The sequence below is a fragment of the Mustelus asterias genome, chromosome 15 (assembly GCF_964213995.1).
Source record: "Mustelus asterias chromosome 15, sMusAst1.hap1.1, whole genome shotgun sequence".
Taxonomy (NCBI): Eukaryota; Metazoa; Chordata; class Chondrichthyes; order Carcharhiniformes; family Triakidae; genus Mustelus; species Mustelus asterias.
Window position 1 is genome coordinate 14,866,724 of NC_135815.1, and position 13,850 is coordinate 14,880,573.

Here is a 13,850-nt window from a genome sequence, read left to right on the forward strand (position 1 = left end):
GGATCCCTCCCTTGCCTCTCTCTCTACCCTCTGCCTCTCTCCCTCTGCCCCTCTCCCTTGCCTCCCCCCCTTGCCTCTCTCCCCAGCTCATTTCTGGTTGGCGATCAGTGATTAGTGGTGTGCCTCAGGGATCAGTGTTGGGATCACAATTGTTTACGATTTACATAGATGATTTGGAGTTGGGGACCAAGTGTAGTGTGTCAAAATTCGCAGATGACACTAAGATGAGTGGCAGAGCAAAGTGTGCAGAGGATGCTGAAAGCCTGCAAAGGGATATAGTCTAAGTGAGTGGGCGAGAGTCTGGCAGATGGAGTACAATGTTGGTAAATGTGAGGTCATCCATTTTGGTAGGAATAACAGCAAAATGGACTATTATTTAAATGGTAAAAAATTGCAGCATGCTGCTGTGCAGAGGGACCTGGGTGTCCTTGTGCAGGAATCTCAAGCACTTGGTTTGCAGGTGCAGCAGGTAATTAAGGAGGCAAATGGAATTTTGTCCTTTGTTGCGAGAGGGATGGAGTTTAAAAACAGCGAGATTATGTTGCAGCTGTATAAGGTACAGGTGAGGCCACACCTGGAGTACTGTGTACAGTTTTGGTCTCCTTATTTGAGAAAGGATATACTGACACTGGAGGGGGTGCAGAGGAGATTCACTAGGTTAATTCCGGAATTGAGAGGGTTGACTTCTGAGAAGAAACTGAGTAGACTGGAGCTATACTCATTGGAATTCAGAAGAATGAGGGGAGATCTTATAGAAACATATAAGATTATGAAGGGAATAGATAAGATAGAAGCAGGGAAGTTGTTTCCGCTGGCGGGTGAAACTAGAACTAGGGGGCATAGCCTCAAAATAAGGGGGGGCAGATTTAGGACTGAGTTGAGGAGGAACTTCTTCACCCAAAGGGTTGTGAATCTGTGGAATTCCCTGCCCAGTGAAGCAGTTGAGGCTACCTCATTGAATGTTTTTAAGGCAAGGATAGGTAAATTTTTGAACAGTAAAGGAATTAAGAGTTATGGTGAGCGGGCGGGTAAGTGGAGCTGAGTCCACGGAAAGATCAGCCGTGATCTTATTGAATGGCGGAGCAGGCTCGAGGGGCCAGATGGCCTACTCCTGCTCCTAGTTCTTATGTTCTTCTGTTCTTATTCCCCCTCCATCACCCTCAGCCATTCTTCACTTGCTGTTTGTCGCCACAACTTGAGTTCTGATTCAGAACTAATTTACCATGAGAACATCATTATTTGGCAGGGTCGACAGAGAGGGAAAATATTTGGGGATTCCAGAAGAAAAGTGAAGTTCATTTATTAGTGCCACAAGTAGGCTTACGTTAACACTGCAATGAAGTTATTGTGAAAATCCCCCAGTCACCACACTCTGGCACCTGTTCGGGTACACTGAGGGAGAATTTAGCACGGCCAGTGCACCTAACCAGGACGTCTTTCAGACTGTGGGAGGAAACCGGAGCACCCGGAGGAAACCCACACAGACACGGGGGAATGTGCAGACTCCGCACAGACAGTGACCCCAGGCCGAGAATCGAACCTGGGTCCCTGGCGCTGTGAGGCGGCAGTGCTAACCGCCCCTAGGAAGGCATTATCTTAAAAATAGGTCATTCGGGGAATTATGTCATGAAACACTGCTTCACAAGAAGTCTTGTGGATGTCTGGAACTCTCTCCCCAAAAACACTTGAGGTTGGATGTCAATAGAAAGTTTGAAAACGAGGATTTTTTTCAACACAACAAAAACAGAAAATGCTGGAAAATCTCAGCCGGTCGGACAGTATCTGTGAGGAGAGAATTGAGCCATTTTTTTGTTAGACTAAGACATAACAAAGACAGGTAAATGTAATTGAGATATAGATTAGCTGTGATCTAACTGATTGAGCTTAAGAAACTGAATGGCCTCTCCACATGTATTTCTAAAAATTCTTTCGTGGGATGTGGGTATCACAACCAAGGCCAAAGTTGACACTATCTACAGTTCCCACTGCCTCGGCAAAGCAGCCAGCATAATCAAGGACCCCACGCACCCCAGACATTCTCTCTTCCACCTTCTTCTGTCAGGAAAAAGATACAAAAGTCTGAGGACACGTACCAACCGACTTAAGAACAGCTTCTTTCCTGCTGCCATCAGACTTTTGAATGGACCTTTCTCGCACTAAGTTGATCTTTCTCTACACCCTAGCAATGATTGTAACACTACATTCTGCACTCTCTCCTTTCCTTCTCTGTGAACGGCATGCTTTGTCTGCATAGCGCGCAAGAAACAATACTTTTCACTGTATACTAATACATGTAAGGAGTCTAACAACACCAGGTTAAAGTCCAACAGGTTTATTTGGTAGCAAACGCCACTAGCTTTCGGAGCGCTGCTCCTTTGTCAGGTGAGTGGAAGATCTGCTCATATGGAGGAAACCCACCCAGACATGGGGAGAATGTACAAACTCCACACAGACAGTGATCCAAGCCGGGTCCCTGCCACTGTGAGGCAGCAGTGCTACCCACTGTGCCACCATGCCACCCTGCAGGTGAATAGTTGGTTTTTTGAATCCAGTACTCTGTGATTCGGCAGAGAAATGTCTGTTCTTTTTCCAGTTGTGATGCTTTTGCTGCCTCACAGTGGCAGGTACCCGGCTTGGGTCACTGTCTGTGTGGAGTTTGTACATTCTCCCCATGTCTGGGTGGGTTTCCTCCATATGAGCAGATCTTCCACTCACCTGACGAAGGAGCAGCGCTCCGAAAGCTAGTGGCGTTTGCTACCAAATAAACCTGTTGGACTTTAACCTGGTGTTGTGAGACTTCTTACTGTGTTTACCCCAGTCCAACGCCGGCATCTCCACATCATACTAATACATGTGCCAATAATAAATCAAATCAAATCAAATCATTGTGGCCCATTCCTAATTACCCTTGAACTGAGTGTCTTGCTAAGCCAGGTCAGAGGGCAATTCAGAGTCAACCACATTGCTGTGGATAAACGCAAAATACCGCGGATGCTGGAATCTGAAACAAAAGCAGAAAATGCTGGAAAAACTCAGCAGGTCTGACAGCATCCGTGGAGAGAGAACAGAGCTAACGTTTCGAGTCTCGATGATCCTTCTTCACAGCTGTGGATCTGGAGTCACATGTAGGCCAGACCGGGTAAGGAAGGCAGATTTCCTTCCCTTCAGGACATTCGTGAACCAGGTGGATTTTTAACTTAATCAATAACTATTACCGGGACTAGTTTCATGTTCCAGATTTATTGATTGAATCTGCCGTGGCAGGAATTGCGCTCATTGTCCCAGAACATTAGGCTAGGCTGCCTCAGTACTAGCCCAGTGACAATACCACCTCGCCACCAAACTACCCATATTCATATTCGCCCAGTTCATGGGCCTATGCATTGGTGAGCTGGTACTGCTGTGGTGTCTGCTAATCTAAACCTCCAGCAAATTCTTGAGAAAAAATAACAGGAGAGCTTTATTTTAATAATATATTTGAGGGTCTCAGAAGGCAGAAGATCCATGGCTATAAGATAACTTTGAGCTTCATGTCACACGCCACATAATTACCCAGTAATCTCTGCGGAGGTTCTCCTGAATGAAACTGTGACAGAAAAAAAACCCTTGCAGGAATTCTATCCTATTATAATGCTGGAAAGGTGAAGCTACGCTTTAAGCTGAGCTTTTAACCCCCCCCTCCCCTGTCTATCAGAGTAGGAAGCCTAACTTCTGAAAGGAAATACACCTCAGGTCATTCAGAGGTTAATTGCCACGTTGATGCAAGTCGGTAGGTTGGCGCCTGATTGTAAATTTTGGGTAGCAGGAGAGGGTGAAAATCAAAGCATTAAGTAATGGCAGTTCATAGAATCATAGAAACCCTACAGTGCAGAAGGCCATTCGGCCCATCGAGTCTGCAACGACCACAATCCCACCCAGGCCCTACCCCCATATCCCTACATATTTACCCGCTAATCCCTCTAACCTACGCATCTCAGGATTCTAAGGGGCAATTTGTTTTAGCATGGCCAATCAACCTAACCCGCACATCTTTGGACTGTGGGAGGAAACTGGAGCACCCGGAGGAAACCCATGCAGACACGAGGAGAATGTGCAAACTCCACACAGACAGTGACCCAAGCCGGGAATCGAACCCAGGTCCCTGGAGCTGTGAAGCAGCAGTGCTAACCACTGTGCCGCCCCTTTTATTCGCCCCTTTTTTTATACTGAAATATTAATAGATGTCAGAGGCAAGATATTTGCACACATCGTGAGGGGGAGGGAGGGGCTAATCGCAATATTTGGCAATGGCGTAAAGAGGGTAATAGTGGATTGACTGCCAATTACACATCGCTCTCAAGTTTTCATTTCAATAGAAGTCATTCCGATACAAGATTACTCAAAGTTAACAAGAAATGAAAAGAGGGCAGTAGGCATTTGTGTGAAGATGCAAGTCCCCATCTTAAATTTACACCTTCTATCTATGTCTTCGTGTAACTCTTTAGTATAAGTTTGGTAATTTGGGAAGCCAAGAAATAGAATTGGTTCCAACAAAGTTGAGCCCTTTACTGCCACCACTGGCGGGAGGGTATATTTACAGGTTAACAAGTTTACATCGGCAGCATTCACTATAAATGTGGACCGGATATGAATTCGCATTCGACAAACTGACATAGGAAGTGGGTGCATCTGTAAGATTTTTCATACATTCTCTCGTTAAATGTTATTTATATCCAGAGATAGACTCCCACAAAACCAAACAATAAGGAAATTATCAATTGCGTAACGCAGCCAGCATTTTATTTGCGTCCTCCTCCAATAATTTGAACTGAAAATAAGTAATTCTTTTCCCAAACCTTTCTTGCATTCGTACAGGTCGCAGCATTCCCCCGGCTTTCCTGATGCTTTGGAAACGAGAATACTCTGGTATCCGGGCTGACAGACCTTCCGCAAACAGCCAGCTGGGTTGCAGACGCAGCGGCTGGGGAGGGGGCAACACTCGCCGGGAGGGGCGTAGCCTTCAATCAGGATGGAGTCTTCTGGGCAACGGGGGGAGAACTGGACCTCGCACCTGGCTTTGGAGCAGTCTGGCTTCTCTTCTGAAAAATAAAAAAGTCAGGGTAGGCAGTGAACTTTGTGTTATCCGATTCTCTCCCAAACAGAATTCTTTATCAACCCAAATTTCCAACAACTCACAATGCTAATAGACTACATCTGCTCAGGAGCTGTACTTTAGGCTTTACATTGAAATTATTGGGTCAGTTTTGGTTATTGTGCCAAAACGAAGATATACTGCACCTTGTGCGAGATTTTCCAGCCGTTCCTGCCGGCAGGATCTTCCAATTATGCTGAAGGTGCCCCCCGCCCCCACCTCCCACCCCCTCCCCACCCACACCCCCCCTCCCCCCCCCGCCCCCATCTCCCTCCCACGGCAAGATCCTCGGCCTGTGGCCATCGAGCAACACAAATGGCCATTGACTGGTGGGACCAGAAGGTCCCGTTGCCGGCCAGAGGCGAGCTCCCTTCACCACCGGAAGGCATGGAAAATCCTTGTGTCTGGAGTAAGGTAACTCCCCATTAACCGGCACTTTTACTTCACCGTCAACGCCCATCCCCCCGAACGTGCCGGATAATAAAGATTTTATTGTATTAGAGAAACATGTTATACTGTCCAGCCCTCGGATTCTGCACAACATTGATCCAATTTGCACTTGCTGAAGTGGTTCTGCCGCTGCCCTCCTCAACCTGCCTGTCACCTCATTGACGCTATGACAATGGATGAATGAACACCGCTTGACAATCACCAGGCAAGACTGTTCTCTTCCTGTGGGGGAGCACTTCAGCGGTCACGGGCATTCAGCCTCTGATCTCCGGGTAAGCGCTCTCCAAGGCAGCCTTCACGACACACGACAGCGCAGAGTCGCTGAGCAGAGACTGATAGCCAGGTTCCGCACACATGAGGACAGCCTCAACCGGGATATTGGGTTCATGTTACACTATCTGTAACCCCCACAACCTGCCTGGATGTGCAAAATCTCACTAGCTGTCCTGTCTGGAGACAATACACATCTCTTTAACCTGTGCTTAATGCTCCCTCCACTCAAATTATCTGTACTTTTAAGACTTGATTAGCTGTAAAGACTCACATTCCAATCATTATTCATGTAAATTGAGTTTGTGTCTTTGTGCCCTGTTTGTGATCAGAACTCCCACCCACCTGACGCAGGAACAGCCTGTTCCGAAAGCTAGTGGCTTTTGCTACCAAATAAACCTGTTGGACTTTAACCTGGTGTTGTTAGACTTCTTACTGAGTTTACTCCAGTCCAACACCGGCATCTCCACATCATGTCACCTCATTGACAGTGAGCTGCCACCCTTGGGTGCCTCCTGTTGGTGAAGTGCAGTCAATCAAAGTCTACTGACAATTCAGCTGTGGCTGATTTGGGAAGGCGCCAAGGCCAATCACCACTCTCCTCATCTGACCACCACTGTTCAAAAACTCTCCGTATAAATACAGGTCCTTCCTCCCTCCCCCTCTCTCTCTTTTCTTTCTTCTGATAATTGTTGGCTGGCAATGAGAAGCAGAAGCCCTGGATGATGATCTGATTCAAACCAGCCTCCCATCCATTGACTCTGTCTACGCTTACCGCTGCCTCAGGAAAAGCAGCCAGCATAATCAAGGGCCCCACGCACCCCGGACATTCTCTCTTCCACCTTCTTCCGTTGGGAAAGAGATACAAAAGTCTGAGGTCACGTATCAACCGACTCAAGAACAGCTTCTTTCCTGCTGCCATCAGACTTTTGAATGGACCTACCTTGCATTAAGTTGATCTTTCTTTACACCCCGAGCTATGACTGTAACACTACATTCTGCACTCTCTTGTTTCCTTCTCTATGAATGGTATGCTTTGTCTGTGTAGCGCAAGAAACAATACTTTTCACTGTATGCTAATTTATGTGCCAATAATAAATCAAATCACATCAAAACGTTTCCTGAGCTAAAGGACATTGGGATCACCTATAGCATCTATCACACTGCCTCCCAGTGGTCAGCTAACTGGGTACTTGAACAGGGGTGAAATCTGTTCTGTGCATGGCTCCTGGACATGCCGACTGGTGCATTTACTGACTGGGACAACACAGAATCATAGAATCCCTACAGTGCAGAAGGAGGCCATTCTGTCCATCGAGCATGAAAGGACAACAATCCCCAGCCAGGCCGTGTCCCGTAACCCCACGTATTTACCCTGCTAATCACCTGGTGCTCAGGGGCAATTCAGCATGGTCAATTCACCTAAAGCGCACATCTTTGGACTGTGGGAGGAAACAGGGGCACCCGCAGGAAACCGTGCCATCTATATTTCTAAGTCATCTTCTCTTTACTCCGCTTTGCCTGATGTTCAACGGTTGACTGAGCGCAAGTGTATGTGATCGACAGGGAGCGAGGAAGAGAGAGAGCTTAACCACACAGAGCTGAAATGAAGCAATCACTGAAGCAATGCAGTGGTAATACTTAATCCTGGGCTTCTACAATGGTTTTGCAGTTGAATACACTGCACGGTGGGGTATAACTCTAGGCCGGGGAAGTCCCTGCTTTGATTTCTAATGTTTTTTTTATTCTTCCACGGGAGCTGAGCGTCCCTGGCAAGGCCAGCGTTTGTTACCCATCTCTGACTGCCCTCGAGAAAGTGGTGATGAACCACCTTCTTGAACTGCTGCAGTCTACCTGGGGGAAGCATACCTCTCAGTGAGGGAGGTTCAGAACCGTGACCCAGCAACAGCACAGGAACGTTCTGGTCAGGATGGCCTGTGGCTGGGAGGGAAACTTATTTGGAATGGTGCTGCCATGCATCTGCTGTTTTTGTCCTTCTAGGTGGTAGAGATTGCGGTTTTGGAATGCGCTGTCCACGCAGCCCTGGCGAGTTGTTGCAGTGAATCTTGCAGACTGGTGCTATCACAGTGTACCAGTGGTGGGGGAAGTCAATGTTGAAGGTAGCAGATTGGGTGTCAAACAAGCAGGCTGCTTTGTCTTGGGTAGTGTTGAGCTTATTGAGTGTTGTTGGAGCCACACTCAACCAGGCAAGTGGAGAGTATTCCATTACAGTCCTGACTTGTGTCTTATACTACTTGTGCCGGGGCGGCATGGCGGCACAATGGTTAGCACTGCAGCTTCACAGCCCCAGGGACCCAGGTTCGATTCCCGGCTTGGGGGTCACTGTGTGGAATTTGCACATTCTCCCCGTGTCTGCGTGGGTTTCCTCCAGGTGCTCCGGTTTCCTCCCGCACTCCAAAGATGTGCGGATTAGGTTGATTGGCCATGCTAAATTGCCTCTTTGTGTCCCGGGATGCGTAGGTTAGTGGGGTAAATATGTGAGGTGACGGGGGATAGGGCCTGTGTGGGATTGTTGTCGGAGCAGACTCGATGGGCTGAATGGCACTGTGGGGTTTCTATAATGGTGGACAGGCTTTGGAGAATCAGGAAGTGAGTTATTCCCTACAGAATGCTATCCTCTGATCTGCTCTTATAGCCCGAGTGTTTATTTGGCTGGTCCAGTTAAGAGTCTGGTCAATGGTAACCCCCCAGGGTATTGGTAGTAGGGGGATTCAGCGATGATAACGCCATTGAATGTCAAGGGGAGGTGGGTAGATTCTCTCTTGTTGGAGAGGGTCTTTGCCTAACACTTGTGTGGGGCGAATGTGACTTCCACTTGGTTGTGGTCCATCAGCTCAATCTGGGCTGAGGGAGGAGAGGTGTCGCCCCTGATGACAGTGATGAACCGTGCGTATGGGAGCATTGGGTGAAGACAGGGCTAGGTCTGGCTGTCCTCCCTACTCTCCTCGCTGAATAGCTTGCCAACATTCCCGCATGATAAATCACCAGCTGCATGAGGCTTCAGGAGGCTACAAGTACCCAGGAGGCTGTATTCCAGCAAAGGACAACAACATCCTTGAGAGGAGAAAAGAAGGATGGAAACAAAGTGAAGGGAACTGGAAGAGAAAGGATATAAATAACAGCTGCATCTCTCCAAATGTGGGGCTTAGTAACTCAACAGCCACTTCCTGCGGTGATTAGTAACTATGGCATAAACAAAACACTTGTCAAGCAAGTTAGGACTTAGCCTTAATTCTGAGCAACTGTTTTACTTTACAGATCCTGACACGTGCTAACCAAGCCTGGGGTTTGTTTAGGTTTCATTGAACACAGACCTTTATGGTTCAGCAGAGAGATAAAACCACAACCTTTCACATTGATCCAATATTCTAAAACAAAGAAAAACATTCCCAAAACTGGACTGAGAGAGAGAGAGAGTTGGGGGTGGGGGAGGAGGGGGTGGGGGAGGGAGGGTGGGGGTGTGAACAGTTGGACGGAACTAGAGGATTGGAGTGGGTGAAGGCAGAGAAAGTGGAGGAGGTCAAAAGTTTGGTCAAAGCAAAAGACTGCGGATGCTGGGATCTGAAACAAAGAGAGAAAATGCTGGAAAATCTCAGCGGGTCTGACAGCATCTGTGGAGAGAGAACAGAGCCAACGTTTCGAGTCTGGGTGACCCTCCGTCAGAGCCACCAGCCAGTTTGGTGTTTGCTGGGCAAAATGCCAGCAGAGCACCTGGGATTCAAATGGTGGCTGGCAAAGCAACATTGAAAAATAATATCCATGAGTACCCAGGGTTAATTGTATAAACTGGGTGTTTAACTGCACTAAGGAAGGGGACATTAACTAGGGACTCACCTATGCCCAGATATATAAATATATTGGCTCAAACTTGGGGTTAGAGGGACACCATTTATAATGTGTGTTTCTTTATTTAAAAGCATATAAAGTCTAGACTGCATTTCTTGACTTCATTGCTTGGTGATCTGCGTTGGAACACCCAGAGCCTCACTGAGAACTTTGGTACATGGCTAGAGGATAATAGACGACAATGCCCAGACTCAGTATGGGACGTCCATGCCCACACTCAGTGATGGGACGTCCATGCCCACACTCAGTGATGGGATGTCCATGCCCACACTCAGTGATGGGACGTCCATGCCCACACTCAGTGATGGTCAACACTGCAAATCTGGCATCAATAAAATGGTAAATTTCCGGCTGGGGCCACTGCCTGTGTGGAGTTTGCACATTCTCCCCATGTCTGTGTGGGTTTCCGCCCACAGTCCAAAGATGTGAGGGTTAGGTGGATTGGCCATGCTAAATTGCCTCTGTGTGTCAGGGGGACTAGCTAGGGTAAATGCATGGGTTTATGGGGACAGGGCCTGGGTGGAATTGTGATAGGTGCAGACTCGATGGGCTGAATGGCCTCCTTCTACACTGGAGGATTCTATGATTCTATGATGATCCTGGGCCAGGAAAAAGTGAAAATGGTACGTGTGTGGACAGGATCGGGCCTGACCTGGATGCCTACCGACCTCCTACACAGTCGTAGGCGGCTCAACACATGCCACTGAGACTCAGCCAAGAAGAACTTGTCCTTAAGTGTCGGCGACACCCGTAGTGCTGTAACTCAAGGCCTTCGGGAGAGATGGGAAGGAGGTGATGCTGAAAGTAACGGCGCAGACACTGAAATTCTAGTTGGGGATTTAGAATATGAAAAGAACCAGAGATGGGATGAGAATAAACTTTTTTTAACACAGCGAGTTGTTATCTGGAATGCAGGTCTGAAAGGTTAGTGGCAGCTGATTCAATAATAACTTTCAAAAAGGAATTGTGTTATCTTCTTGTAAAGTAAAAGCGGTGCGGAGGGGGGGGGTGAGGCTAATTGGATAGTCCTTTTGAAGTGCTGGTATTGCACGATGGGCCAAATGGTCTCCTTCTGTGCGGAACGGTTCGAAGAAAATCAGTGATAATAAATATGGGACAAAAAGCTGGCTGAGTGGTGGAGAAGGGATTGAGAATCTGTGACAGGAAGCCAAAGTTTGTTAGCTTAGCTGTGCCTGAATGGGCTCACAAGGAAGGTCAGTGATCACTGGGATTACTGTTAAGGGCATTCTACCACAGCTCTGTCTACAGAATCTGAGGCCAATATTCTCATCATTTACACAATCCATCATGACGCGTTCGATGGATCAAAATCTTCCCAATGCACAAAAAAATGCATGAGACCCAAATGCAACTTCAAACCTCAATTTGGCTCCCATTGGGACGTAAATTGGTTGGCGCCATCCATAATGATGTCCTTAACCCCATTCCTGTCACAGCCACATTGTAAACCATCGCTGAGGTGTTGTTGCCGCTGCCCTTTCTCTGTTCACCAAACAACGTGGCCCAGTGGGACATGCCCCCCCCCCCCCGATAATGGTGGCAAAACCAATTTTACCACCCGACACATCCACCGACATTGAGCTAGATTGGATTCTGACACACATTTCATAAATGCTCCTCTCGGAGATGGAGTACCACGCTCCGGTGATTACGTGGCCACAATGATAAATCCTCCAAAGGATAGGAATGGAATTTGACTTTCAAATTTCAGTTATGCTTTATTCGCATTTCCCCAATGCCCTTTCTGGCAACTGAGCAATGCCTCCTTTGTCACCCTTGAGGAAAATTAAACACTGTAGAAATTTTTTATTTTCAATTCCCTTTCTTGCTATTATCTTCTCCTCCACTCTTGTGGACGCCATCTCTCTGTGTGATACAATTTCACTGGGGCCAGTTGTCCTTTGTGTGGCTATTTTTGCAGCTGAATCTGGTCCAGAACATGGCATTGGCATGTATGTGCAAGTGCCCAGCAGCTAACAGGAATGGGAACCCCAACTAGGGGGGAGGGCGGCACGGCGACACAGTGGTTAGCACTGCTGCCTCACAGCTGAGTTCAATTCCAGTCTCGGAATTGACGGTCTGTGCGGAGTCTGCACAGTCTCCCCGTGTCTGCGTGGGCTTCCTCCGGGTGCTCCAGTTTCCTCCCACGCTCCAAAGATGTGCGGGTTAGGTTGACTGGCCATGCTAAATTGATCCTTAGTGTCAGGGGGATAGATCGGAAGGGTAAATACGTTGGGCTACGGGGGATAGGGTCTGTGTGGGATTGTTGTCAGTGCAGGCTCAATGGGCTGAATGGCCTCCCTCTGCACTGTAGGGATTCTATGATTCCAGCTCTCCAGGGGCACTGAGGCACATTGTAGTATCTCAACCATCAGCAGATGCAGGGAACCAATCCTGGGATTTTCCACACACTGGGGCCACAGTGCAAGGGATCAACCCACAATGGCATGGTGAGGACCTCTGTGGGAGCACCTTTTGCCCGCTTACTAGACTTTCTCATTATTTGTTCATTCACAGAATGTTGGCGTCACCGGCAAGGCCAGCATCTAATGTCCCTCTCTAATTGCTAAATTAAGAGTCAATCGCATTGCTGTGGGCCTGGAATCACATAAAGGCCAGACTGGGTAAAGATGGTAGATTTCCTTTTCTAAAGGGCATTAGTGAACCAGATGGGGTTTTCCTGACAATCCATTAATTTCATGGGCACCAATATTGATGCTAGTCCAATGTTAGTCTTTTTGAAATCCAGATGTACTTATTTAATGAACTGAATCTAAATTCCCTCAGTTGCCATGGTTGCATCAGGGTTATCAGTCCAGGCCTCTGAATTACTAGTCCAGTGATATAATCACACTTACCAACTTTATCCTTTCCCCCATCCCTCTTAAATGTGCCTGTGCTACGCGTAATCTGTGGAGCTTTAGGGATAGAGTTGATGAGGAGGACCTGCCCTCTGGGAGTGCCTTTTGGCATCTGGCATACGGACTATTTAAATGGTTGGGATGGCACGCAGCACCGGCCGAGCTTCCGGTGCGCGAGCTCGCCGGGTGAAACTCCCCTCCAGGAGCACCGAGAGCTGGGCTGCTCTCAGTCCCAGGCCTGGGTGAATGGCAGCTATTGTAAGAGGTGGCACGGGTCGACCTTCCTCTCATGGAGGATGGGGGCTGGGAAGGGTAGAGGTTCTGGGGCGGGAATGCTCATCCTCCATGTCTGGCGTAGCTCAACCGAGGATGAGAAATGGCAAGAGGGCAAGTCAAAGTCGGGTGTGTGATTGGAAATCACTGCCACATGTTAGGAATGGGTGAACAGACCTTTCAATTAAGTCCTAATCTAATGTCAATTATTCAATAGAAGTCATTGATATATAAAGGGGCTGCAGGTGGCACTGGGTATTGATGGAGTTGGATCAAAGAAATGAAGGTAGTTTATGAAGAAGCTGAACTTGTGTCTCCTTTACTGAACTGCAACCGAGAGGTCAAACACCACATCCTCCCCCCTTCCTAAGGGGAAGGCGATGACCTAGTGGTATTAACGCTAGACTATCAATCTAGAAATTCAGCTAATGTTCTGGGGACCTGGGTTCAAATCCCACTGCGGCAGATGGTGGAATTTGAATTCGATAAAAAATATCTGGAATTAAGAATCTACTGACGACCATGAAACCATTGCCGATTGTTGGAGAAACCCATCTGGTTCACTAATGTCCCTTTAGGGAAGGAAATCTGCGTCCTTGCCCGGTCTGGCCTACATGTGACTCCAGAGCCACAGCAATGGGGTTGACTCTCAACTGCCCTCTGAAATGGTCAAGCCAACCGTTCAGTACTATGGATGGGCAATAAATGCTGGCCAGCCAGCGATGCCTGTGACCCACAAGTGAATTTTAAAAATGCCCTCCCCCCAGCTACTTTTAGTAGCCAACGCAGCGAATTGAAATTGTTCTTCTCTGCTTCGTGGGAGAGGAGGGGTGACCTCAGGCCCTTTCCAGTAGCATTGAGGAAAAGCGTTGATTGGTGCACAGATCCACTGGTCCCTTCATTTCAATTAGCTTTAATGGGACCACTGACAAAGATCTAATTTTCTGTTTCATTTTTCTCATTTTGGTATTGATCAA

The 13,850-nt window shown here is 47.7% G+C and overlaps 1 protein-coding gene across 2 annotated transcripts in view; it reads right to left on the bottom strand.

Annotated features, from left to right (window-relative positions):
• crim1 (cysteine rich transmembrane BMP regulator 1 (chordin-like)) overlaps positions 1 to 13,850 on the bottom strand; it is a 217,651-nt gene that overhangs the window by 111,776 nt on the left and 92,025 nt on the right. For both annotated transcript variants that reach the window (XM_078229544.1, XM_078229543.1), the window contains exon 3: positions 4,836 to 5,078. In XM_078229544.1, the coding sequence (XP_078085670.1) occupies positions 4,836 to 5,078 (243 nt within the window). The remainder of the gene's footprint in view (positions 1 to 4,835; positions 5,079 to 13,850) is intronic.